The sequence below is a fragment of the Mastigoproctus giganteus genome, chromosome 4 (assembly GCF_048544385.1).
Source record: "Mastigoproctus giganteus isolate SK-2022 chromosome 4, ASM4854438v1, whole genome shotgun sequence".
Taxonomy (NCBI): Eukaryota; Metazoa; Arthropoda; class Arachnida; order Uropygi; family Thelyphonidae; genus Mastigoproctus; species Mastigoproctus giganteus.
Genome location: NC_143578.1, coordinates 93,573,619 through 93,600,379, shown reverse-complemented (window position 1 = coordinate 93,600,379; position 26,761 = coordinate 93,573,619). Strand labels below are relative to the sequence as shown.

General features: G+C 37.7%; 1 protein-coding gene across 1 annotated transcript in view; it reads left to right on the top strand.

Annotated features, from left to right (window-relative positions):
* LOC150086919 (uncharacterized) overlaps window positions 1-19,461 on the top strand; it is a 290,440-nt gene extending 270,979 nt beyond the window's left edge. The window contains exons 13-14 of the mRNA XM_090372322.1: window positions 3,502-3,534; window positions 19,227-19,461. Of these exons, the coding sequence (XP_090228448.1) occupies window positions 3,502-3,534; window positions 19,227-19,397 (204 nt within the window). The 3' untranslated portion in view covers window positions 19,398-19,461. The remainder of the gene's footprint in view (window positions 1-3,501; window positions 3,535-19,226) is intronic.
* Window positions 19,462-26,761: the final 7,300 nt, after the last annotated feature.

Below are 26,761 nucleotides of genomic sequence, written 5' to 3'. Positions count from 1 at the left end.
AAGAGTTACGCGGCAATTTATCCCTGAAATTAATAGGCATCTTACGAGTTGGTCTACTCCTGGCTTGGAAGCACTGTTCTTGGAGCTCTGAATGGGATATTTTTTTCACTTGTACTGACTGATACGTGTCTGTGTGGCACTAATGAGGACTGATATCACATTTTGAAATCCACACACCTTTAAACCTCTGGCATTGACAGTGTTCTGTTTTACACCCACAATGTATACTATGCAGAGATGGAGGAAACCTCTGGTGCTGTTTGACACTAAACATACACTATCACATTTTGTATGATTGTCCTATCTATGAGACCTACAGGATGGCACTGTGGTATTATTGGATCCTTGATACCTGGGCAGGAAGTTTTATTTCTCTCTGAGCATCATAAATTTGATGCTTTTCAAATGTTCTTGAAAGCAGTATTTCAACATAGAAGATCTCTGTATAGATAGTTGAGTCTTAGGTCAACATATACCCGATTGGTTCTGGATGCTTTTGAGTGAATGTGAAGGAGTGTTGTTTTTTCTTCTTGTTGTTGTTCTTCTTCTCATTATCTGAGACCTTAGGCATCCCATCTTCTGGAATTGGCCCACCTTCCTATGGTGTGGAAGAGTATCTGGAAGCAGCCTTCCTGGTGATAGCTGCTTCTGGGTAGCCAAGAGGCCAACACAACATACATTAATCACACGAACATTATACTACTTCAAGCCTGGTGTGTTTTGCAGAGTCTGTATAATTTACAACTAAATGAGGTAGATTTGAATGAATATTCTGGGAGCCACCTATATACATTAAAAAATAAAAAATAAGCACCTCATAGGATCAGCCAGAATACAAGATGCCTTACACAGAAAATTCAACTGATAGGAACCTGGCTCAGTTTATTTGATATTAATAACTTCCTGATTAGTTATTCTGGGTTTTCAGCCTACATAACATCAAAGTCGACCTATGAACGTATGCATTTGTACAGAAATAATACTTGTCAAACTGTATGAACTAGAACAGGGTTGTCAAACTTGAGAAGTGCTTGTGGACTACACAAATAGCTCTCAGGAGGTTCTCAGGCTACATTATTGTGCACACAGAACAGCATGGAATTCCTGCGAAATATAAATTGGGTTCTGCTTATTAGAATTACATTGGGATATTGAAATTTTGTTCAATTAACCAGTTGATTCAGTTATGTGGATTTTATTTTTTTTTTTATTTACAATTCACTAATTATAAATTTTATAAATCAGATATTCAGGGGGACTGCTATTTTGGGGGTTCAAGGATAATATATATATGCATTTATCTGATGATATTGGTCGAAGTAAACACATACCTCGAGAGCTCTTGTTTGTTACTGCAACAGATTGTATTAGCAAGATGTTCTGGGGGCAGAAACGTTTCAAATGAGTGGGTAGCTAATGTCAGGGAAGTGAGCTTAAATAACTTTAAGGGGTGTGTCAGGGTAGTTAACTATACAAGAACACTAAGTCTTAATTGTTTACAAGTAATGTCCGAAGTGTCGTCAATAAAATGAGTGAATTTGAACTGCTGGTTAGGACAAGTAATGCTGCTGTAATAGGGCTTACGGAAACCTGGTGCCACCCAGAGATAGGTGATGATGAGTTTCAGTATGGTGTGTACAATGTATTTAGGAAGGATAGGGCAGAAGGGTTGATGGGGGTCATGCTTCTTATCAAAAGCAGCCTGAGTGCAATGAAAGCTTTCCCAGATTCAGACTTTTTACATGCTAGTATAGAATCTGTATGGTGTGAGATAGTTGGAAGCAAAGGTATAATGCGGGTGGGAGTAAACTACAGGCCAGGTGATTGTGAAGATCATGATGAGAGCCTCTATATGCAGATGGAATGGACAAGTAAACATGAATGTCTTATTATAGGTGATTTTAATTTGCCTCTAATTGGAGTAAATGGGAAGAAAACTTTACACGGGGGACAAATTTTTAAATTACTAGATTTTTATTTGTATCAACATGTCAGGGAAAGTACTAGGGAAAAAAGAATATTCTAGACGTGATCATCAGCCCATGACATAATAGGGCTGACAATACAAGAACCAATAGAAGGAAGTGACCACAGAGTTCTACAGTGGATGATGAAGACAGAAGTAGCAGTAGTTAAAGGCAAAGGAATGGGTTATAATTTCAGGAAAGAAAATTATGATGGCTTAAGTGCCCCTGTTAAAACTGGGTAGATATCTCACCGAAAGAAAATACAATTGAATTATGGTATACCTTTAAAACATTAATCACAGAAGCCTTGAATGCGTATATACCTTTAAAAAAATACTCCGTGAGGAGGATTCCAAGTTGGACGAATAATGAAGTTGCCAGATTGCTGCGGGAGCAGCAGTGTGTAGCACATGCTTCTTGATTAGACCCGGGTTCAAGCCCATGACCACCAAATATGGAGGATGCGGAAAGGTCAGGGAATGACCACTGCATATCCCCGGAGCAATATGGCCTTAGTTGCTAATGTTCCTAAAAACCAAATAACAAAAGCCAGATTACTTGAGCAGAAAAAGACGGCATGGAAAAGTTAGAGTAATAAATAGTACCAAAGCCTGTAACAGCTACAAATTGATCTGTAATGGTGCCACAGAAAAGGTTATGCTGGGAAAGGCAGATTACGAGAGATCTCTGGCATATTCTTCACATATAAATGCAAAGAAGAGAAGGACAAATCAGATCGGACCCTTATGTAATAGATGTAGGATAGTATTAGATACCCCAGCTGATGTTGCAGATGAACTCAATGGTTACTTTGCCATAGATATTTACAGAAGAAAAACCCTTTATGTCAATGAGAAATTATGGGAATGAAGTTGAAAAATATGTAATTAATAATATTGAAATTTCACGTGATTATTTAATGAAAAAAAAAAAAACTTTCTAACCTGCAGGCAAGTAAGGCTCCTGGACAGAGCCGGAACTAGGCAATTCTATGCCTGGGGCAAAAGTGTTATAAGTACACCCCCATTATATGCAAGTAGTCAATCTTTCAGTAGCATAGCTAGGGCTGCCGGTGCTCAGGGGTGACGTCTTCCTGGCGTCCCTGATTGTGATAGATAATTCCTTCAGTTTATACACCTGAATCTTTGTGTCTGGGGAAAATCCCCCCTCTCTGAACCTTCCCCCCTTGCTACGCCTCTGTAATCTTTATGAATTTATAAAAATTACTATTACAACGGTCTACAATTTGCATATATTTATTAATAAAATAATACAATGAATATAACAAAACAAAAATAGCAAAGTAAAAGAAACTTAAATATTCAATTACATCTACAGAGAATTTAATTCTATATAAACTACAAATATACTACAAATAAATTAGAAAACCAGATAGTTTATGTTTATATATCTAGTATAAAAATCATAGAAACAAAATATTGCAAAATATAGGATGTACTTTTAACATTATAACATAAACTAAAAATATGCAATAAAGGTGTATTATTTTAATTGAATTTTTCTTGCTTTGAAGGACCTTCCACAAGAAGCTACTGTTACAGGCAGGGTAAGAAAAGCTCATAGTACTATTTCTATATTTAGATAAGATTCTATTAGACAATACTCATGAACGAATTGGAGAAGTTCTAAAGGGGTTGCAGATTTTATATCCTTCAGAATTGATAAAACATGATTTTTCAAATATACAAAGGGTACTAGGAAAGTTTTGCAATATGACGCAACAATGAATCACAGGAAGCTGCTTGTTGCTGCATGTTGAGACATGTTCATACGTGCATAGTAGCCGCCGCGCCAAGTCGATGGGCTCAGTTATTCATTAGTAGTGAGAGTGTAAAGTGCTTCCGATGGCATCGTGGTCACGAAATGAGATAAGGACAGTTTTGCGGTATAATTTCGTGCGTGGTTTAACCATAGACCAGTGCTTAGAAGAAATGACTCTTGCACTAGATGATGATTGTCCACATCGTACAATGATATTCAGGTGGTATAGAGAATTCCAAAGGGGAAATTTCACTCTGGAGGGTTCTGAGAGGCCGGGAAGTCCACGAACGTCAGTTACGGAGGAAAACGCTTGACGAAAACAGGCGAGTGACCTACCAACAGATAGAGGATACTTTGGGCCTATATGCACCAGCAATTCGTTCAATTCTGCAAGATCATTTGCACGTGAAGAAACTTTGTTCTCTCTGGGTGCCGCATCAACTGACTGAAGAGCAGATGACACGACGTGTGACTTGGTGCCGGGAGATGTTAAAAAAGTTTGATAAGGGACAATCTCGGTATGTGAACAACATAGTGACAGGTGACGAGACTTGGCTGTACTATTACGATCTGCCGACCAAGGCTCAAAACAAAGTTTGGGTCTTTGATGATGACGACACACCCGTAATTGTCAGAAAATCCCGATCTGTAAAGAAGAAAATGATAGCTGTATTTTTCAAATCGAGTGGAATTGTGGAACGTGTCGTTTTGGACACGCAGAAGACAGTCACAGCTAAGTGGTATACTGAACAATGCCTGCCTAAAGTCATTGGATCTATGAAGAACCTGCGGCCAAAGTCAAGAATGGACACCTGGTACCTCCATCACGAAAATGCTCCAGCTCACCCCGCCAAAGCCTGCACCAAATATTTGACCACAACAGGACTGAAACTTCTCGAGCACCCTCCCTACAGTCCAGACCTTGCTCCCTGCGACTTTGCACTGTTCCTGCATGTGAAAATGAAGCTAAAAGGGAGGCGGTTTTCCAGTGATGAGGACCTTCTACGGGCTTGGGACAACGAGTGTGCTTTACTCCCTAGTGAAACTTTGCAGAACTGGTTTAAAGATTGGTTTCGGAGGATGGAGAGGTGTATTGAATGTAGAGGAAATTACTTTGAAAAAATTAAGTAAACAAAGCTGTATTGCAAAACTTTCCTAGTACCCTTTGTATGCTGAAATATCAACAGATATTTGAAAATTGTTTGTCCTCCAGTGATTAGCATTGGAGGACAAACCAAAAAGCTCAGTGGTGTGACGTCAGAGAAAAAGCCATACTTTATAGAAGTTTGTAATTGGAGTTTAGTTTCTCTGTTATTTTCAAAATTTGTAAAACACTGTTCCTCCCTGATATTTTTTTCTGTAAATGATTATAAATCCCGAATTTACAATTTTTTTTTCACTCTCACAAAAAAAAAAAAAAGAAAATCATAAGTAGCATGTACAAAGATAATGCAGTATTTCTTTTAATAAAATTTTTATTTTAAACAAAGAACACAAGTTGACCAGAAGCTATTATCCATGTCGGGAATACGCTTTAATCTTTTGACTGGCTATAGAAAGCAGTTGACTAGCATGACTTCTTGGTATGTGGAATAGGTGGCTGCATATGTTTTACGATCCACTTATATTTTGGAATGGTAATCCCTTAATTTGCACTTTCTAATTGCTTAAATTACCTAAAGGCAAGAAGTGGAAACAAAGCATACAAGGTAAAGTCTCTCGTAATCCATTTGTTATATGGAAATTTTCTTCATTCTACAGAAACTTAAATGTAATTAGCAAAAGGAATTAAAAAAATTCACTATAAAGAAGTTCATTAAACACAGGCCCCACTGTAATTAAATCAAAAATGAAGCAATTTTAAAATATATAACTAGTCGAATGCACCCTTAAAATGCTGCACCTGGGGCTTGTGCCCCGCTTGCCCCACCCTGGTTCTGGCTCTGCTCCTGGGGTTGATGGCATATACGCTATAATTTTAAGGGTGGTGGCAAGTGAGTGCATTGAACCATTTAGGCTAATTATGAGAGCATCACTGGAATCAGGAGTGATTCCATTGGATTGGAAAAATGCCAATGTATTGCTAATACATAAAGGTAGTTCTGAGAGTGTAGTGGGAAATTACCGACGGATCAGTATAACTTTAGTAGTAGGGAAAATCATGGAGGCAATGGTTAAGGGTAAACCATGTTTAACAAATCTGGTTAGCTATTTTGACAGGGTCACTCACTGGCCTCCGTATCCGAGTGGTCAGGAGTGGGAGTGTAGTAGCACACGCTCTTTGAGTAGACCGGGGTTCAAGCTCTTAATTGCTAAATATGGTCAATCTGCCAACCCGCACTGGACCAGCGTGGCAGATTATTGTCCATTTCCCTCAGCAATGAATTGTTGAGGAGCCTTCCATTCTGCAGTGGGTTGATAATGGCTGCAGTTTACTTTTTTTTTTTTTTTTGTTTTACTCATGAGCTGGAGTTAGAGAATAATTTTCAACATTGTTTATTTAGATTTCAGCAAAGCATTTGACTCAGTCCCACTTGAGCAGTTACTTTATAAGCTGAAACAGGTTGGAATCTTAGGGAAAATCATTAGATGGATAGTAGGATGGGTTCAGGTCAGAAGGTTGAGGGTTATGATAAATGGTTATTCTTCAGATTGGGTTAATGTAAGAAGTGGGGTTCCCAAGGTTCAGTATTGTGACCACTGTTGTTTTTGATTTTTTTAAGTGACATCGATGAAGGGATAGAAGACAATGTCTAAATTTGCAGATGATGTAATGATCGGTAGAGAAGTTAATGATCACTGCCAAGCAGAGCTTCTTAGAATGAGTTAGATAGACTTCAGAGATGGTCAGAAAAGTGGAAGCTAATCTTTAATTCAGCAAAATGCAAGGTCTTACACCTGGGGGACAGCAATCCCAAAATAGTTTATACACATGGAGTTGAACTAAGGTCAGTAGTGGAAGAAAAGAACTTGGGAGTTATTATACAGTCAGACATGAAGTTCTCCGAGCATTGTAGACAGGTTGCAAGGAAGGCCCATGGTGTCCTCAGAAGCCTTGATTTATCGAACATTTGCTAGTAGAGATTAGGATGTCATAATTCCATTATATAAGGCTATTGTTATACCACACTTGGAATACTGTAGTTAAGTATGGAGATTACACCCAAAAAAAGAGAGCTTCTTGAAAGAGTCCAAAGATGGGTAGCTTGCCTGGTGAGATCAGCAGAAGAGTGTTCATATAAAGAAAGACTTTGAATATGTGGGTTGCACAGCTTGGAAACTAGGCACCTCAGAGGAGACTTGATTGAAGTGTTTAAGGCTCTGAGAGGCAAAAGGAAAATGAATGAGAATGAAATTTTCACGGTTGTATTTATTAATGAAAATGAGAAAGGCATATTAGGCTTAAGGTATAAGTTTTCAGATGATACAAAGGTTGGCAAGATGGTTACTGACAGTAATCAGGACATGCTACTGCAACAAGATCCAGAAAAATTAGGCAGATGGGCTGAGAAATGACAGTTGAAGTTTAACCCCAAGTCTTGTAGCACACATGGTCACGAATTGTTTTTGGCACACGCATTGCATTTGCACATCCAAAAAGTGAAAAGTACTTGCGTACAGTTTTCATTCCATTTTTATTACCAGAAATTACACGATCCAGGTTTCATCTTGACTGGAATTTTATTTACTAGGATGCTTTCTGCTTTAATTTAGTGCAGATAACAAATTCTCTCTTTATCTGCTCTATCCACACAGCTGAAACTCCTTATAGATGTTTTCCAAGCTATTTCCCATTCATCATCATCAGCCCATTTTCAATCCATTGCAGGATGAAGGCCCCTCCAGCAACTTTCCAGTTCCTTCTGTTTTGTGTAATAGCCATCCATTTACTACCCACGGACTTGTGAATTTCATCTGTCCATCATCCATTCTGTTATTTTCTTAGTCCATCTGTCATTATATCTTTGAACTATGTCCTGCCCTAGTCAATTTCAGTTCTTTAGTTTGGATAAGAATGTCCTTTATTTGCATTTCCTGCCTAATTCATGTGTTTCTCTTGTTATCTAACAGTCTGATTCCTAATATAATTTGTTCCATTCATCGCTGTGTAGTTTTCAGCGCCTGAGTGCCAAGTTTCATTTCCATAAGTCATGGTGGGGAGTATACATTGGTTCATTATTTTAAGTTTCAGACAAATTGGGATATTGCTCCTCAGTATGTGACTATATTTACTGGATGCTAACCATCCGAAATTCATTCTTCTGTTGACTTCCAGCCATTTATCATTATTACAGCCAATGACTTGTCCAAGATAAGTATATGAATCTGCCTTTTTAATTGCTGCTCCTCCAGTGATTATATTCCTTTCTGTGGCATACTTGTTAATCATTACTTTTGTTTTAGCCATATTCCTCTTTAGACCAAAATCCTTACTAACTCTGCATAACCGATTAAGATTTTTCAATCCACTGCAGGATGAAGGCCTCTCCAGCAACTTTCCAGTTCCTTCTGTTTTGAGCACTGGCCATCCATTTACTACCCAAAAACTCATGAATTTCATCTATCCATCTCCGCCTTTGTCTTCCAGGTTTTCTTCTAGCTCCTCTTGGGTACCATTCTGTTATTTTCTTAGTCCATCTGTCATCATGTCTTCGAGCTATGTGTCCTGCCCAAGACCATTTTAGTTCTTTAGTTTTGATAAGAATGTCCTTTACTTGAGTTTGCTGCCTAATCCATGTGTTTCTCTTCTTATCTAACAGTCTGATTCCCAATATAATTCGTTCCATTCTTCGCTGTGTAGTTCTTAGCTTCTCTTCCATTCTTTTGGTGAGTGCCCAAGTTTCACTTCCATAAGTCATGGTGGGGAGTATACATTGATTCATTATTTTACGTTTTAGACAAACTGGGATATTGCTCTTCAGTATGTGACTATATTTCCTGAATGCTATCCATCCAAAATTTATTCTTCTCTTGACTTCCAGCCATTTATCATTATTACAGCTAATAACTTGTCCCAGATAAGTATATGACTCAACCTTTTCAATTACTGCTCCTTCAATCATTATTTCCCTTTCCGTGGCATACTTGTTAATCATTACTTTTGTTTTAGCCATATTCCTCTTTAGACCAAAATCCTTACTAACTCTGCATAACCGATTAAGATTTTTCTCTAATTTTTTGAGATCGTGGCTTATGATCACAATGTCATCTGCAAATTGTATAGGTACTCTCCATTCACTTTGACTCCTTTCTGCAACCAGTCCAATCTTCTGAAAGCTTCCTCAAGGGCAGCAGTAAACAACTTCAGAGATAGTGTCTCCTTGTCAGACTCCTTTCTCAATTTTAAATTTCGTACTGTGTTTGTCTAGTCTAATAAAGGAGGTAGCATTCTCATATATTTTCTTCAAAATCATAATATATGAGGTATCTATGCCTTATCTTTCCAGTGCCCAAAACATTGCCTTATGCTGAATGGAGTCAAATGCCTTTTCATAATCTACAAATGCCAGGCATAATGGTGTTTTATATTCATTTGCTTTCTCCATTAGCTGTGATATTATGTGAAGGTGATATATAATTGAGAATCCTGTCCTAAAGCCAGCTTGCTTTTTCGGTTGATTCTCATCAAGTATTCTTTCTAATATTTAGTAATGACCCTTGTGAACAACTTGTAAATGTGTATAACAAGCTAATTGGTCTATAATTTCCAATTTATCTCCTTTCTTATGCAGCAAAACTATGATTGCATTATTCCACCCCTTAAGTATCACACCTTTTCTAATGCATTTTGTGAAGTCTTGCCAGTTTTTGTGTCATGTCTCTTCCTCCCAATTTTAACAACTCTACAGTAACTTCATCTTCCCTGGGGCTTTCTGATTCTTCATTTTCTTCAACGCATTTTCTACCTCATCAGGAAGAATGTCGGGTAAGTTGTATGTGTTACTAATTTGTGATCTATCTTCTCCACTGCTGTCATCATTCTCTTGTTCCTTGTATAATTCTCTATAGTATTCTTCTGTATTTGAATTATGCCTTCTCTGCTATTTATAAGTACACCATCACTATTCTTCAGATTCAGTATCATTTGTCTTTCTGTATTACTTCTCATGGCTGCTGATTTAAGTCCTTTGTTTTCCCTTAATGCTTGTTCTCCTTTTCTTGTGTTAAATCTTATGTCCTCTCTGAGTCACTTTCTCATGACTTTGCATTACTCAGTATGCTCAATTCTGTCCTTGTTAGTGTATCTTTCTCTTCATTTGTCATCCTCAGTTCATTGTGACGAGTGTTCCTTGACTAATTTTTTCTTTTTACCTATAGGCCTCAGGTTTTGTCACTTTCAGAAAGTTGTATTCCTCGTCAATATCTTGGTCACGAGCAGTCTGCAGTAGCTCAAACTTGTTCTAAAGTTCCAGTACATACTGCTTTTCTCCTCTTCTGTTATCTCAAAGCCTTCGTATTATTTACTCAAGCCAGTTTTTTCCTTTCTTTTTTTACATCTACATCAGGTGTGCCTCTTACCATTCTGTCATCACTTCCAACATTTACCTTGTTCAGGACAGTAACATCATTCACAATATATCTTCTGTTAGTGAGGATGAAGTCAATTTCATTAGTTATTAATCCATTTTGGGCTTTTCCATGTCCACTTTTCTTGAAAAAAGGGTTCATTACTGACATTCCTTGAGATTCTGCAAATTCCACAAGTCTTTCACCTCTTTCACCAATTACAAAATTTCCTTTAGTTTCCTTTTCTGCACTGTTTTGTCTCTTTCCAATCTTAGCATTGAAGTTCCCCATAATGATGGTGTAGTGAGTTTCTATTCATCAATAACTCTCTCAATTTCAGTGTACATTTCTTCAACCTCTTCGTCATCATGGCTTGATGTTGGTGCATATATCATTATAACCTTCAGTTTGTACTTCTTAGAAATCCTGAGTAGTAGTCTTGACACCCTTGGTGATATACTTTTGAATTCCAAATAGTTGTTTTTTTTTTATATCTTTATGGACCAGAAAGCCACCTCCACTCTTTTCACTGTGTCCATTGGTGTACAAGAGATTTCCACCTGATAAACTTATAAGCGAATCATTTCTTCTTGTTGTTTCAGCCAAGCCAATGATATTCTAATTTACTTTTTCAAATTCCTTTTCCAGCTCTAATATCCTATCTTCACTGGTGAGCGATCTTACATTATAACAGGCCAAGTCCAGTTTCCATGCACGGCAGCCTGGTCATACCCAGAGATTCTTAGCACCTTTGTTTCCACTCCAATCCTCTCACTGCCTTAAGAGGGGAAGTTATTGTTATTTGGATTTTAGGAGCATTATCAACTAAGGCCATATTGCTCCGGGGATATGTGGTGGTCATTCCCTGACCTTTCTGTATCCTCCGTATTTGGTGGTCACAGGCTCGAACCCCGGTCTAATCAAGAAGTGTGTGCTACGCACTGCTGCTCCTGCCCACCTGGCTATGGAGGTGCCAAGAGGGGAAGTGAAAGCTGCTGGCCACTGAGGGCTATTTGTTTCGTCGTGTTGTCATGTGCTAAAGGGTTTGGTCTTTTCCTCTTCACGTGACCAGGCTTCTTGAAGAGAACCACCATACATGTTCGTTGCCACCAAAGTGGTGTGACAGAGCTTACCATCGAGAAGGTGTGCACGAGTGGAGTTTAGGGAGGCAAGCCAACCGCCATTCTCCTAAATCTTCTAAAATAGAAAGATACTGGATCTATCAGCGTTTTAGACTGAGTGTCTGATACACACAGAATGCCTGTTCCCTTCTAAGCTCCTATTTCCCCATTGTGGTGACCTATTGTAATAATAATCAATAAGTTGAAAGCAGCTGCTCTGTGCCAGCATTGGAAGGTACAGGGTTTGATTCTGAACACCAATATGGGATTTCTTCAAAAAAAAAAAAAAAAACACTGCCTGGCACTTAGTGTTGGTAATGCACATGTTATGGTAGGCCAAAACTCTGGAGTAGTAAAACTAATAAAAGAGGAGATTGAGTGAGCACTTGGTGGTAATGGTGGCACCTTATTAATTTATGTGCATGCCTTCCAGTGAAAGTAGAGGAATACTTGGTGGAAATTTACTATCTAGAAAGACATGCTTAAAGGAAAGATGGATTTGAGCAATTTCAAGTAATGCATGTGCACTTTGGCTGTCTTTTATTAAATGTGCAACTAGAGTGGTAAAACACTGTAACCTTTGACAAGGCTAAAGAAAAGGTTAGGAGTGGTCAGAAAAACCATATGAGAACTTTTCAGAAGTAACAAATTGAAAAGTGCAACAAGTGATTACTAGTAATTGACACCGACTCAGGTTGAAATCCAGTTTATAATCGAAAAGTTTTGAAAGACAAATTGATTAACTTAAAAAGAATTTCTGAAATTCAAACTTTTGGTGAAAGCAATCCAACAGACAAAGCAAGCTGATAATTCTTGTTTCATGTTTCTCTCCTCTGGCTTAAATAAAGTAATTTGCTTGTTTCTTTTAAATATTATGCCATTGTTTGAAAATTCAAACATAGCTGTTCAAGCCAACATAATATTGAAGTCATTACTCCCAGACATGTTGAAGAATGTTATGTGTAAATATATTTTACCAACAGTTTTCATATTTTACACTTCCACTTTGGAAAATGTTTACATAGCAAGCTGTACCAGAAGAATGAGCCTGACTTAGGCTCATTCTTCTGGTACAGCTTTCTACTTGTTACAGTCATGGAGAGTCTAATTTTATAGGAGAAGATTCTGTTCTTTATCTCACTAAGGAAGTACTTTATGACTGCATGTGACTACAAGGTTCATGAATTCCCATTGAAAAATAATGTTTTTATAAATGATGAGGTAGCACAAATTTCATCAGTTGGCAGTGCTTAATTTTCAAATTTGAAGTTTTCTGTGGACAAGTTTTCAGTACTTGTCTCAATAAAGATATGGAAATAGATGAAGCAGTAGATGTTTTGTAGCATTATTTCTGCTGTCACATGAAACAGTGAGAACCCACTAGACACGGTTATCAATGAAGAAAGACTACAGTGGTCCTTGATTGAGTTGCTGGCAAGTGCAGTGAAGTTTGAAAAATAACAAATTATCTAAAGTCATGCTTGGCATATTAACAATGCATCATAGCAGTGCTGAATGTGAGAGAGTGTATTTGGCCAGGTTAGAAAACCAAAAACTGAGTTGACTTTTTTATGGTGAAAATTCAGAAATACTTTAACAGTCAAGTCTGGACAAGCAGAGGCATTATTATGAACAAAAGTTTGATTCAACATTTTTTTTTTTTTTTTTTTGAAGTCGTCAGAATCAGTTGATGTCTAACAGAATATCCAAACAGAAATCCACAGACAGAAAAATGTTATGTAAGCTAATTTTTAAAATTATACTGTACTGGTAAACAATCCTATGATGGCTGTATTTTTCTAAGGAAATACAATTTCTAGTGCAGTGTGGACTAAAAAATCTGTTTTTTCCAAAAAAGAACTTTTGTTTTTGCTTGTTTTGACAGAGGTGCCTCCGTAGCCAGGTGGGAAGGAGCAGCAGTGTGTAGCACACGCTTCTTGATTAGACCAGGGTTCGAGCCCGTCACCACCAAATACGGAAAGGTCAGGGAATGACCACTGCATATTCCTGGAGCAATATGGCCTTAGTTGCTAATGCTCCTAAAAACAAAATAACAAACAAACAAACAGCTTGTTTTGACTCAGAAAAAAATCTTATTTTTTTACTTGTTTTGACCCAAGAACCATTTTGCAGTAACATTAAAAAAAAAGGTATGTAAAACATTTAAAGCTGCTGTTTATCTAAGAAATACAGATCCTGTATATCTGATAAAATATTAAATATATATTTTTAGGTGAATAGCAAAACTTTTAAAAATTGCCATCAGTTACTTTTATTATTTCCATTAGTAATAATACATCCATGATTAAATTAGGGTTTTCTTCAGTCAGTATCAACCAAAGTATATGATAGTGTGACAATATTTTGTTCATGAACAAAATTTGAACTTTTATTAAAAATATGAAATTTTATTACCCAAAAATTTTTTTTGAAACAAATATTTCTCTTGTTCTTTAGTAACATGTGTGCTTGGTAGTGTGCTTAATCTACTATTGAATCTGCAGATTTCTACAAAAACTGCATGTTACTGTATTGTTACCTGTGGCACTAATTTAACTGCCATAAGGTAGTGGTGGCTGGTCCAATGCATGTGTGCCACTTGTGGCCTGTGCAGCTGTTGCGAGTGGCCCACTTCTCTTGATCTATATATATATATATATATATATATATATATATATAAAAAAAAACCCACATTATTCAACCAGTTTAAAAGGCAAAAATAAGCTAAACACAGTAAAGCTTTCCAAGGTGAATGCCACGACATGTCCAAAAGGGTGTCACCAAAATTTAGCATCGTATCAGCATTATTTTCCTTCTTATTTCTTTTCACTGTGTATTGATATAATTTTAAAATATATACAACATTCATTTTTTTACATATTTCATACTTAGAAGTCAGTAAGACTTCTAAGTAAAAGAAAATCCAGTTTACTGCCAACTTAAAAATAAGGAACAAGAGCAGGTATTGAATTGTTTTTTGGCACATGCATAGTGCATTAGCACATCCAAAAAGTTTAAAAGTATTGATGTACAGCTTACCAACTTACATTCCATTTTTATTGGAGGACAGGGTGGATGCCCTCGAAGGATTAAATGTGAGGGGCACATCAAGCTCTCAGCTACCCCCACCAATGCCAGAGCTTGCACTTGGTCATCACGCAACACAGCAGCAGCCCCCAAGGCAGAATGCGCTGGTCCCAAAGGAACTAGTAGCTGTTGGTGACTATTGTCAGGGAAACATGCTTTGTAAAAAGGATAGGTGGAACAGGACCAGGGTATGTCTGCCATGGGCAAAGGTTGATGACGTTGTAGAGCATATATCATCTTTTAAGGGCACAAAAGGTGATATAGTTGTACATGTTGGCACTAATGATATTAAGAGTAGGAGACCGGGGGAATTACTTAACAAGTACAGGTCACTGTTGAAAAAAAAAAGCTGTGAATTAGGGTTGAATTTGAAAGTGTCTGCAATTCTGCCCAGACATGATAGGAAGGAATATATGATGAGAGCCCTGTCTATCAGTTCAGCCCTGGAAAGATTGTGCAAGGCTCAAGGGGTAGAATTTTTTTTCAGCCTGGTCTGTACTTGTTAACAGGAGAGACTGCTTCTATAGGGATGGGACACACTTAAATAGAAAGGGTACAAGAATGTTTGCTGATACTATCGAGGCAGTGTTAGGTGGGTCGGAAAACTGCTAGATTGGGGGGGATACAAGGACTAATAGATTAATAGTAGCCACTGGCAGAGGTGAAAGTGATTCTTGCACTGCTTCTATTGGAATGAGTAGCAGCTTGGAAAATAAGATGCAGGATATTTCAGAGACTGCTGGGAGTCATTGGGGTACAAGTAAACACATGGGTTGTGTTAGGGTAGCTAAGAAAAAGAACAGGTGCATGTATACTTGCGTGTACACCAATGCTAGGAGTTTGGTAAATAAATTTGATGAATTTGAGGTATTGCTCAAAGCGTCAAAGGCGGATATTGTTGGGATATCAGAGACGTGGTGTCACACAGATATAAGTAATGCAGAACTGGAATTTGGGGAGTACAATATCTACAGAAAGGATAGGAAGGGAGGAGGGGTTATGCTATTAGTTAAGAAATACATAAAATCCAAGGAAGTGAAGCCAGTCGAAATTGCTGGACAGTGCAGTGTCGAGTCAGTTTGGTATGACATAAGCATTGGGAGATCAAAATTGAGAGTAGGAGTGTGCTATAGGCCTAATGACTCTGATGAGTATAATAAGAAACTGTACAGGGAAATAGAGTGTGCCAGTAAATCAGAGAGTCTTATAATGAGGGGGGGATTTTAATTTCCCAGATATTGACTGGAATTTGGGGGCTGGTCACTCACACACTAGCAAGGCTTTTGTGGATTTATTGGATGATTGTTTTCTACATCAGCATATTCGGGAGGCAACTAGAGGGAGTAATATTCTTGATTTGATTATCAGTAGTGATTCTTCATGCATTAAGAATCTGCAGATAAATGAACCACAAGGTGGCAGTGATCACAGTGTGCTGAAGTGGGATTTACTCAAAGAGGTAACTACCATTAGGGGTAAAGGGAAGGGTTATTGCTTTTGTAAAGGCGACTACAATGGACTGAGACAGTATTTAAATTCTATACAGTGGGACCAACTGATGATGTTACCAACAGCAAATTCAAAATGGGAAGCATTCACAGAACTTATCTTGGAAGCTACTAGGCTTTACGTACCAATTAAGAAATTGTTCAAGCTTTAGGCTTAAATGGATGTCAGATGAACTAATGAGACATATGGCAGAGAAGAAAAATGCATGGGATACATACAAATTAACACGTGACACAGAAGCCTATGATAGATACAAGTTGATCTGTAACCAAGTTACAAAGGAGGTTAGGCAGGCGAAGGCAGATTACGAGAAATCTTTGGCAAGGGATGCAAAGAAAAACAGCAAAGAGGTCTTTACTGTTTTCATCTAGGATGAATCAGATTGGTCCACTTGAGATCGATGGGTCAACTGTTGATGATCCTGCTCAGGTAGCTAACAAACTAAATTAATATTTTGCATCGACATTCACACATGAGGAGTTATTCAGTGAGGGGAATGCCAGAGATTCAACTCTGGCAGTAAGCTAGAGAATCTTGTAATCTCTGAGAGTAAAGTGGAGGACAAATTGTTGAAGATAAACACAAGACAGGCACCTAGGGTGGATGGGATCTATCCAGTTATATTAAAGGAAGCAGCAAAGGAAGTAAGCAAACCCTTAGCCATAATTATGAGAGCTTCCTTGGACTCAGGGGAGGTACCCATAGACTGGAGTTGTGCAAATGTGACCCCAATTCACAAAGGAGGATCAAAGGCTGACAAGTAATTATAGACCTGCGAGTGTAACTTCTGTTCCCGGAAAATTAATGGAGGCACTGGTTAAAGGAGCACTGCAGGATCATCTAGACAAGACTTCAGTTATAGCTCGGACACAGCATGGTTTTGTTAAGGGGAAGTCTTGCCTGACCAATTTGATTGGATACTATGATGCAGTCACAAAAGAACTGGATGCAGGGAATAACTTTGATATTATATACTTGGATCTTAGAAAGGCTTTTGATACTGTTGCACATGGAAGATTGCTGCACAAATTAGAGCAGTGTGGATTGGAGGCAAATTGCTGCTATAGATAAAGGGGTGGTTGAGGGGGAGAAGACAGAGTGGTAATCAATGGACACTGCTCATCGTGGACTAATATTATTAGTGGAGTCTTTCAGGGTTCAGTATTGGGTCCATTATTGTTTTCTGTATTTATAAATGATATTGATGATGGTATATCAAGCTTAATGTCCAAGTTTGCAGACGATACGAAGGTTGGCAGGGTTGTCAAGGACACTCCGCTGCTGTAACAGGATCTGGAAAGGTTGAGCAGATGGACTGAGAGGTGGCAAATGAAGTTTAACATTACATTTCTCAAAGTACTACATATGGGAAGCAGCAACCCCAGAGCAACGTATCAACTCTGTGGTACTACACTGACAGTGGAAGAGAATGAAAGGGACCTGGGGGTGGTTGTGCAGGCAGATATGAAGTTCTCTGAGCAGTGCAGACAGGCTGCAAGAGTAGCTCATGGTGTATAGTCAATGATATATAGGAATTTTTCTAGCAGTGATTATTCCCTTGTATAAGGCAATGGTCAGGCCACACCTAGAGTACTGTATACAAGCCTGGAGGCCTCATTTCAAGAAGGATGTAGAGCTGCTGGAACGAGTACAGAGAAGGGCAACAAGATTGGTGAATGGAACAAAGGGGTGCTCTTACGAAGAAAGGCTTAAGTTTTGCAAATTACAGTGTCTGGAGACAAAGCACCAGCGAGGTGATCTGATAGAGGTGTATAAAGCCTTGAATGGTTTGAGCATGCTCAATGCTGATGGGATTCTTCCTCTTGCTCAGAATAATCACCTGAGAGGGCATAAATTCAAATTGAGGAAAGAGATGTAGGATAGATGTGCAGAAATTTGCCTTTAGCCAGTGGGTGGTTGGTTGGTGGAACAGACTTCCATCCCTTGTCATGGAAGTTGATAGCCTAAATAAGTTTAAGGCTCAGCTGGACAGGTATTTCGAACGAACAGTGGGATGAAGTGGAAGTGGTTATTTTTTATTTATTTTTTTTTTTTGGCTGATGCTGCATAAGCTTGCATCAAATGCCTCTACTAATGCTATTACCAGAAATTGCAAGACCCAGGTTTCAGCTTGAATGGGACCTTATTTATTGGCTTGCATTTACTGTCTTTCTACTTTAATTTTGTGCAGGTACATTGTGGGGTCACTAGTGGGCTTCTGATGGCATTGATTCTATTTGGATGAAAGTTTTTTCCTTAATCTATATTAAATTTATTTTATAAAATTGTCTTCATTCTTTTATTACAAGTGCGTAGCATAAAATTCCTTTATTAATTAGCAAACACATTTGATGTCACTGGTGTGTATCGTTTGGGGAGGTATTTGATTTTGGTAGCTTCTAGACTCACCCTCAGCATGTGATTCATTTTCAGCATATTATTGAAGATTAAATGCACAAGGCATAATTTCAACCCATATGTTATGGGTTGAAATTAACTACATAATATTGGTGTAAATACACCATAGTTTACCCATAAATTTAACTACATGAGTAGAGTAACAGCATCATTTGATTATGTCATATTGTGGCTGCCTTCACAACGAGATACCAGGTATTGCACTACTTCGAATAAATAACGCTTCTCTAATAGAGAAGACTACTGTTATTTATTCTCAGTGGGCACCACCACCCAGACGTGTCTCGGAGCTTGTTGGCTCACTCATTGGTGGGCATTAATAATATTATCATCATTATCATTTGGCATCTCTCATATTGTGGAATTAACTTCGCAACCGTGATGGCATGTCTACATTATCAGGGTACCTGTCTGCCCACCGATGAATGAGCCAACAAGCTCCAAAACACGTCTGGATGGTGCCCACTAAGAATAAATAACAGTAGTCTCCTCTACTAGAGAAGCATTATTTTTTCGAAGTAGTGCAATACCTGGTATCAAGTTGTGAAGGTAGTCACAATATAAGATATAAACAAACAATGTTGCTATTATGTAGTTAAATTTATGGATAAACTATGGTGTATTTACACCAATATTATATCAGCATATTATGTAGCATATGTCAGGAAAGGATTGGCCCACCCCTGCCATAAGCAGTTACATTAAAGGTGTAAATGCCTTTCACCCCTGGGGGCCATATAAGATTATGAAAAGAAATCTGTATATCAGTTTGTTATTAAATGCAAGTAGAAATGTTAAACTGTTATGCTATGACTAAAATGGGATTTATTTTCAGCAAGAAAATTTAAACACACCTGTTTGCCAGAAGCGTAAGTTGCACACATTTTTACCCTCCCCAGAGGCAAGTCCAGAAAGCGATTATGTTGGCCAGCATTCCCAGGGCATTGGAGGTCATTATGCAGATTCATATATACTAAATAAAAAACACAAGTCATGCATGGAATAAATCCTGTTCCTGTAAATATATATGAAGATTGTTATATAAGAGTTAACTGTTTTTAGTTTACTTTTCCTCCCCACCCCCTAAATGTAAAAAAAAAATAATAAATGAATAAAACAAATATGGAACATATCCCTGGAATTATTTACTATTGGTATTTATGAACTATATTTCCTTATAAGCCAGTACTAAAGTTAACTGATTATTTAACATGCCATAATCAGTCATTTAACTATAAACTTTCTATATTTTTGCATGATTTTATAACAAAAGACAAGGATTTTCTTGTTATTGTTTTTAATATTTTTTCACCATTGTTGTCCATGCAGAATTTTATTGTCAAAAATTTTAAAGTTTTTCCCTGTAAACTGGGCTGTATGTATTTAAATAGGTATTTTCATTAAATTATTCATAAAAATAAGATGAAATATATTTGAATATCAGTATATCTTTCGTTGTAAATCAGTTTTTAAATAAAATTTTGAAAAGTTCATTATTGTTCCTCTCTTAATACTGACGTAAACATAAAATAAAATGAAATAAAGTTAAATTACCAGTGTACACTGCTCTAGCTGGAATAGTAGCAAAATTGTTGTTAATCATAACAATTTTGCTCTTGATATTAATATATGGATTTGTTTATATTAAAGAAATCCAATCCATATGTTTGAAGTTTAATATGATACAGTTGCAAGACATGCATAAGAACAAAAGATAAATTTGCTTGCTTAGTCTAAAAATTGGTGTGACTAATATAGTAGGTTTCATGGTGTCCTTTAAAACTCACGTTATATCGCACCCCCCACAAGAAAAGGAACACAACTCAAAAACTGCTACGACACTATTTCCATTTGTCTCCATTGCATTATCAGTAATGCCAAAGTGACACATTGTGCAATCTAGCAGATTTTAGTATTATTGTTGTGACATTTTTCCTGTTATAAGTCCAACACATAATCTTCAGATTTACGAGAAAATCTGAAAATCGAAAATTTTTGGCTGTGTCACTTTTCTTGCGGGTGTGCAAATTATTTGCAATATTTTTAAATATAAAACCTAGTTTAATTTCTATTTGTATGCTGAAATTCATAAATCACCACTTAATTACGGACATTGTGTTTCAGTTAATTTGACTTCTATACTATTGTTTCTTTAAAAATTCATTCCATCTGCATTAATACCACTTTTATGAGTCTGTTCATTATGTTCTTAGAAATATTTCAGTGGCCATAGTTGTATTCTGTAATTGCAGTTATAACATTTGGAGATAACAAGGTGACAGATTCTTGAATTATGGTGATCATTTCAACATTCATCCCAGTTTTTTAAATCTGGGGTGTCATTAGTGCTGTACAGGGCTTGCCATTATCATAAGAAATTGTCCCCTCTGTCAAGAAACCTTTTCCCATGTTTCTAATAGCCTTGTGCAAATTTCTTTATATTTGAATAACATTGTGCATTGGCTTGCTGCATTCCAGAAATTCAACAAAGTGGTCCCTTGCAGGCAAAAAACAGCATTTACAAGACTTTTTCAAGCAGTTAATGCAGGTGTGACCTTTTTTTTTGCATAGTAGAAAATCAAAATGTATCTATTGACAACTTGAAACATTGATTTTTGTTCAGCTGAATAGCATCTCAGCTATCATTAATGATGTTCAGAAATAGCTAGGTGACATGTTCTTAGACCTTGTTGGTCATTCCAGCACGCATACAAATTTGTTTGATCTTAGTTATCAATTCCTTATGATAATGGACTTGCCACTATCATAAAGGAATTGTTTCCTCCATCAAGAAACCTTTGCCCATGTTTCCAATGACCCTGCACAAATTGGTTTCTATTTGGCTAATTTTATGAATTGACTCTTTCTCTGCATTCCACTAATTCAACTTAGTGGTCCCTTGAACTCAAAGGACAACTTAGCAAGACTTTTTCAAGCAACTAATGCAGGCTTGATCTTCTTACATAGTAGAAGATCAGAGTGAATCCTTTGTGACTCATCAGTTCTATTACTAGAAACATTGCGATTCAGCAGTTTTACTAGGAACAAATACTTGAAGATAGCAGCTTTTGCAGTGTGTTGTCACACTGCTGTTGTTGTTATTTGGTTTTTAGGAGCATTAGCAACTAAGGCCATATTGCTCCGGGGATATGCAGTGGTCATTCCCTGACCTTTCTGCATCCTCCGTATTTAGTGGTAACTGGTCAAACCCCAGTCTAATCAAGAAGCATGTGCTACGCAATGCTGCTCCTGCCCGCCTGGCTACGGAGGCACCTGTTGTCACACTGCAAAAGCTGCTATCTTCAATGTAATATAGTAAATATATCAATAGTAATGTCAATGCCAAACCTTGACATAAAATGAAAAACTCACATCTTTGTATAATAGTGCTTAGGAGTACAGTTAATAAATTTTGAATTCCAGGTACTGGTTCAATCAACTAATGCTGGTGTAATAGGAATGCACCTAACTTCCAACTAACATATGCAGTGTACTCCTGGTAAACCACATGTTGACCAAACAAATTCCCATATAATTCAGGTATGGAAATTGTAACAGTGATACCTGGTAATGTTTCAATAATAATTTTGTTAATTTTTACAATAACAGCAATTCATATATTACATTATAATATCAGTACCACTTCATTATAACAATATCATAAAGGATGTATTGTCCAAGGGTTGCATTTCCACTTGGAACATGCTGCATCCACTACATCATGGTCCAACATGGTAGTCATCTGAAATTCACACAGTATTTAATCCATATGGCTAAATCTTACTAACTAATGATTCCAATTCTGATGGCTTAATTTAAATTTGGAAGCATTTAGAGTTAACTAATATAATAAATGAGTTATACAGCTGCTTCAAATGGACTTCACTCAATGGTCAGATCATCTGTTTATTTTGTAGATTCTGTAAATCAACTCTCAAGGTCACAAAAAGAGATGACAGGAGCAATGCTACTCTTTTAAGTTTGATTTAATGTTTGCCAATGTAGGCTAGAACCTGTTATTATATCCAGAGGCATGACTAGGATTTTTGACACTGATGACCAAATATCAAAAATGCCCCTTTGGTTTTCATTCATTTTTACTAAATTATTATTTAATAACTTAACATAACTTATTTAATTATTAAATAATGGATTGATAAAAATTGATACAGTAAATTCTAAAATCTTGGCATAGAGGTACCACATTTAAATTTAAAATTTTTCAGATTTTAAAGAGATATATCCAGTGGTTTAGCAGTTTTAGAGGAAAATGTTTCAATCAATATTAAGCACAAACAACTGAACTTATTTATATCTGTAAATATTTATGACTGTCTTTCCTTTCATATGTTTCTGCAGACAGTAGGATTTAAACTGTATGGATATAATGCAGTGATCTCAATTCTCACCTCACACAGAATAAACTTTCCTTTGTAACTAATTACCCTGAATTGCACTACTTTCAACAGATACTTTAGCCATCTGTTGAAAGCATTGCAGTTCAGGGTAATTAGACTTTAACTACAACTTTGAAAATTGATTTTTTGTATACCACATGGCAACTCACATCAAACAACTGATAGATTAACTATTTTGTTTGCATAGTGTCTCCAGAAACTCTGCTATCTAACAGGACCAGTCAGTTCTAACGCTGTCATATCAGTTTCATCTTTTAAATAAATGGCCAGTTAACCTCTTTGTGTGGCCATCTACTTGAAAGTAGTGTACTATCACATTATGGCAACTTGTTGCAGAAGCAAGTTCATTCAATTATGAGAATTAAGACCATTGCATTATCTATGATGTACAGTTAGGTCTCCATGTTTGTGGGAGTTACATGTCAACACTTTCTGAAAAAACGTGAAATTCCGCAAAAATCTGTACTCTCGCCCAAATAGCCCCAGATGTTTTCTGCGTATGCCTAAACACTTATGCAACCATTTACAATTAACATAAAAATGTTTAAATGTTTAGAAGGTTTTAATTGTGTTTTACAATAATGAGTAACACTTTAGACCCATGTTTTGAAACTACTGTATCAAAACTCTATTACATAGTTAAGAACAAACAAGGCATGTACCAGGGTATTCACCACAGGATTCAGTACTCCTCAGTAGTAGGGATCTCAGAAGCTGGAGAAGAAGCAGGGTTGGCTGATGTCGAGACTTCCAGTTTGGGGGTACGAGGAGTTTTAGGCATCGATGTAGACGTTGTCCTTTTCAGGAACATTGTGATGGGAAGCTGATTCTTTTGTTTGAACTCATCGAACATGGCTGTGTATGGTGTTAAAATATCAGAGGCTTTCCCTGAACTTCATTGCATGGATCACGTTGTCTTATTCATAGAAGAAGTCCGCAAGGCTTTTGGCATCATGCATTGCCTGAGTTAGGTTTTCCAAGTCAAACTTCTTTTGGCATTGTTCTTCCTCAATGTCGTCTCCATCATTAGAGTTGGAACAAACAAGCTCCTCTAGTTCATCTGTTTGTGTTGTTTGCCCACCTGTCCACCAATTAAATTGGTATATGTGCTCTTCCTCTAAGTCCTCAAAACCTATGCCCCCTATTCTCCTGGCCAACTCCTTTCTTTCTGCATTGGTTTTCTTGTGCTGTTCGTCTGGACTGAAGCCCTGCACAACCTCAGGCCACAAGTTCTTCCAACAGGCATTTACAGACTTGTCCTTGATGTCTACCAGCATGTTTTATTCAACAATTCGGTCAGTACAAAACTCCTTGTTTAGTTGGCCTTAAAGGCCTTGATTACCCCCTGGTCGAGCGGCTGAATAAGGGAGGTAGTGTTAAGGGGTAGAAAGACCACCTGTACGTCTTCATTTGCATAGTCTTGTGCATCACTTGGGTGTCCTGGGACATTGTCCAGCACGAGGAGTACTCTAAATGGAAGCTCCTTTTCCTCCAGGTATTCCTCGACTTCGGGAATGAAGCAATGGTGGAACCAGTTCAGGAAGAGATTTTTCATCGTTCAAGCTTTTGCATATTGTTGGGATTTCAGAGACATGGTGTCACACAGATATAAGGAATGCAGAACTGGAATTTGGGGAGAAAAATGTCTACAGAAAGGATAGACAGGATAGGAAGGGAGGAGGGGTTATGCTATTAGTTAAGAAATACATAAAATCCAAGGAAGTGAAGCCAGTCAACATCGCTCGACAGTGCAGTGTCGAGTCACTTTGGTGTGACATAAGCATTGGGAGATCAAAATTGAGTAGGAGTGTGCTATAGGCCTAATGACTCTGATGAGTATAATAAGAAACTGTACAGGGAAATAGTGGGCCAGTAAATCAGAGAGTCTTATAATGGGGGATTTTAATTTCCCAGATATTGACTGGAATTTGGGGGCTGGTCACTCACACACTAGCAAGGCTTTTGTGGATTTATTGGATGATTGTTTTCTACATCAGCATGTTCGGAAGGCAACTAGAGGGAGTAATACTCTCGATTTGATTATCAGTAGTGATTCTTCATGCATTAAGAATCTGCAGATAAATGAACCACTAGGTGGCAGTGATCACAGTGTGCTGAAATGGGATTTACTCAAAGAGGTAACTACCATTAGGGGTAAAAGGAAGGGTTATTGCTTCCGTAAAGGCGACTACGATGGACTGAGACAGTATTTAAATTCTATACAGTGGGGACCAACTGATGATGTTACTAACGGCAAATTCAAAATGGGAAGCATTCACAGAACTTATCTTGGAAGCTACTAGGCTTTACGTACCAATTAAGAAATTGTTCAAGCTTTAGGCTTAAATGGATGTCAGATGAACTAATGAGACATATGGCAGAGAAGAAAAATGCATGGGATACATACAAATTAACACGTAACACAGAAGCCTATGATAGATATAAGTTGATCTGTAACCAAGTTACAAAGGAGGTTAGGCAGGCGAAGGCAGATTACGAGAAATCTTTGGCAAGGGATGCAAAGAAAAACAGCAAAGAGTTCTTTACTTATGTAAACTCTAGAATGAAGGGGATGAATCAGATTGGTCCACTTGAGATCGATGGGTCAACTGTTGATGATCCTGCTCAGGTAGCTAACAAACTAAATTAATATTTTGCATCGACATTCACACATGAGGAGTTATTCAGTGAGGGGAATGCCAGAGATTCAACTCTGGCAGTAAGCTAGAGAATCTTATAATCTCTGAGAGTAAAGTGGAGGACAAATTGTTGAAGATAAACACAAGACAGGCACCTAGGGTGGATGGGATCTATCCAGTTATATTAAAGGAAGCAGCAAAGGAAGTAAGCAAACCCTTAGCCATAATTATGAGAGCTTCCTTGGACTTAGGGGAGGTACCCATGGACTGGAGTTCTGCAAATGTGACCCCAATTCACAAAGGAGGATCAAAGGCTGACACAAGTAATTATAGACCTGCAAGTGTAACTTCTGTTCCCGGAAAATTAATGGAGGCACTGGTTAAAGAAGCACTGCAGGATCATCTAGACAAGACTTCAGTTATAGCTCGGACACAGCATGGTTTTGTTAAGGGGAAGTCTTGCCTGACCAATTTGATTGGATACTATGATGCAGTCACAAAAGAACTGGATGCAGGGAATAACTTTGATAATATATACTTGGATCTTAGAAAGGCTTTTGATACTGTTGCACAAATTGGAGCAGTGTGGCATTGGAGGCAAATTGCTGCTATGGATAAAGGGGTGGTTGAAGGGGAGAAGACAGAGTGGTAATCAATGGACACTGCTCATCGTGGACTAATGTTATGTGGAGTCTCATGGTTCAGTATTGGGTCCATTATTGTTTTCTGTATTTATAAATGATATTGATGATGGTGTATCAAGCTTAATGTCCAAGTTTGCAGACGATACAAAGGTTGGCAGGGTTGTCAAGGACACTACTGACACTATGCTGCTGCAACAGGATCTGGAAAGGTTGAGCAGATGGGCTGAGAGGTGGCAAATGAAGTTTAATATTGACAAATGTAAAGTACTACACATGGGAAACAGCAACCCCAGAGCAACGTATCAACTCTGTGGTACTACACAGACAGTGGTAGAGAATGAAAAAGACCTGGGGGTGGTTGTGCAGGCAGATATGAAGTTCTCTGAGCAGTGCAGACAGGCTGCAAGAGTAGTTCGTGGTGTATTGTCAATGATATATATAGGAATTTTTCTAGCAGGGATAAGGAGGTGATTATTCCCTTGTATAAGGCAATGGTCAGATCACAACTAGAGTACTGTATACAGGCCTGGAGGCCTCATTTCAAGAAGGATGTAGAGCTGCTGGAACGAGTACAGAGAAGGGCAACAAGCGTAGTGAATGCAACAAAGGGGTGCTCTTACGAAGAAAGGCTTAAGTTTTGCAAATTACAGTGTCTGGAGACTAGGCACC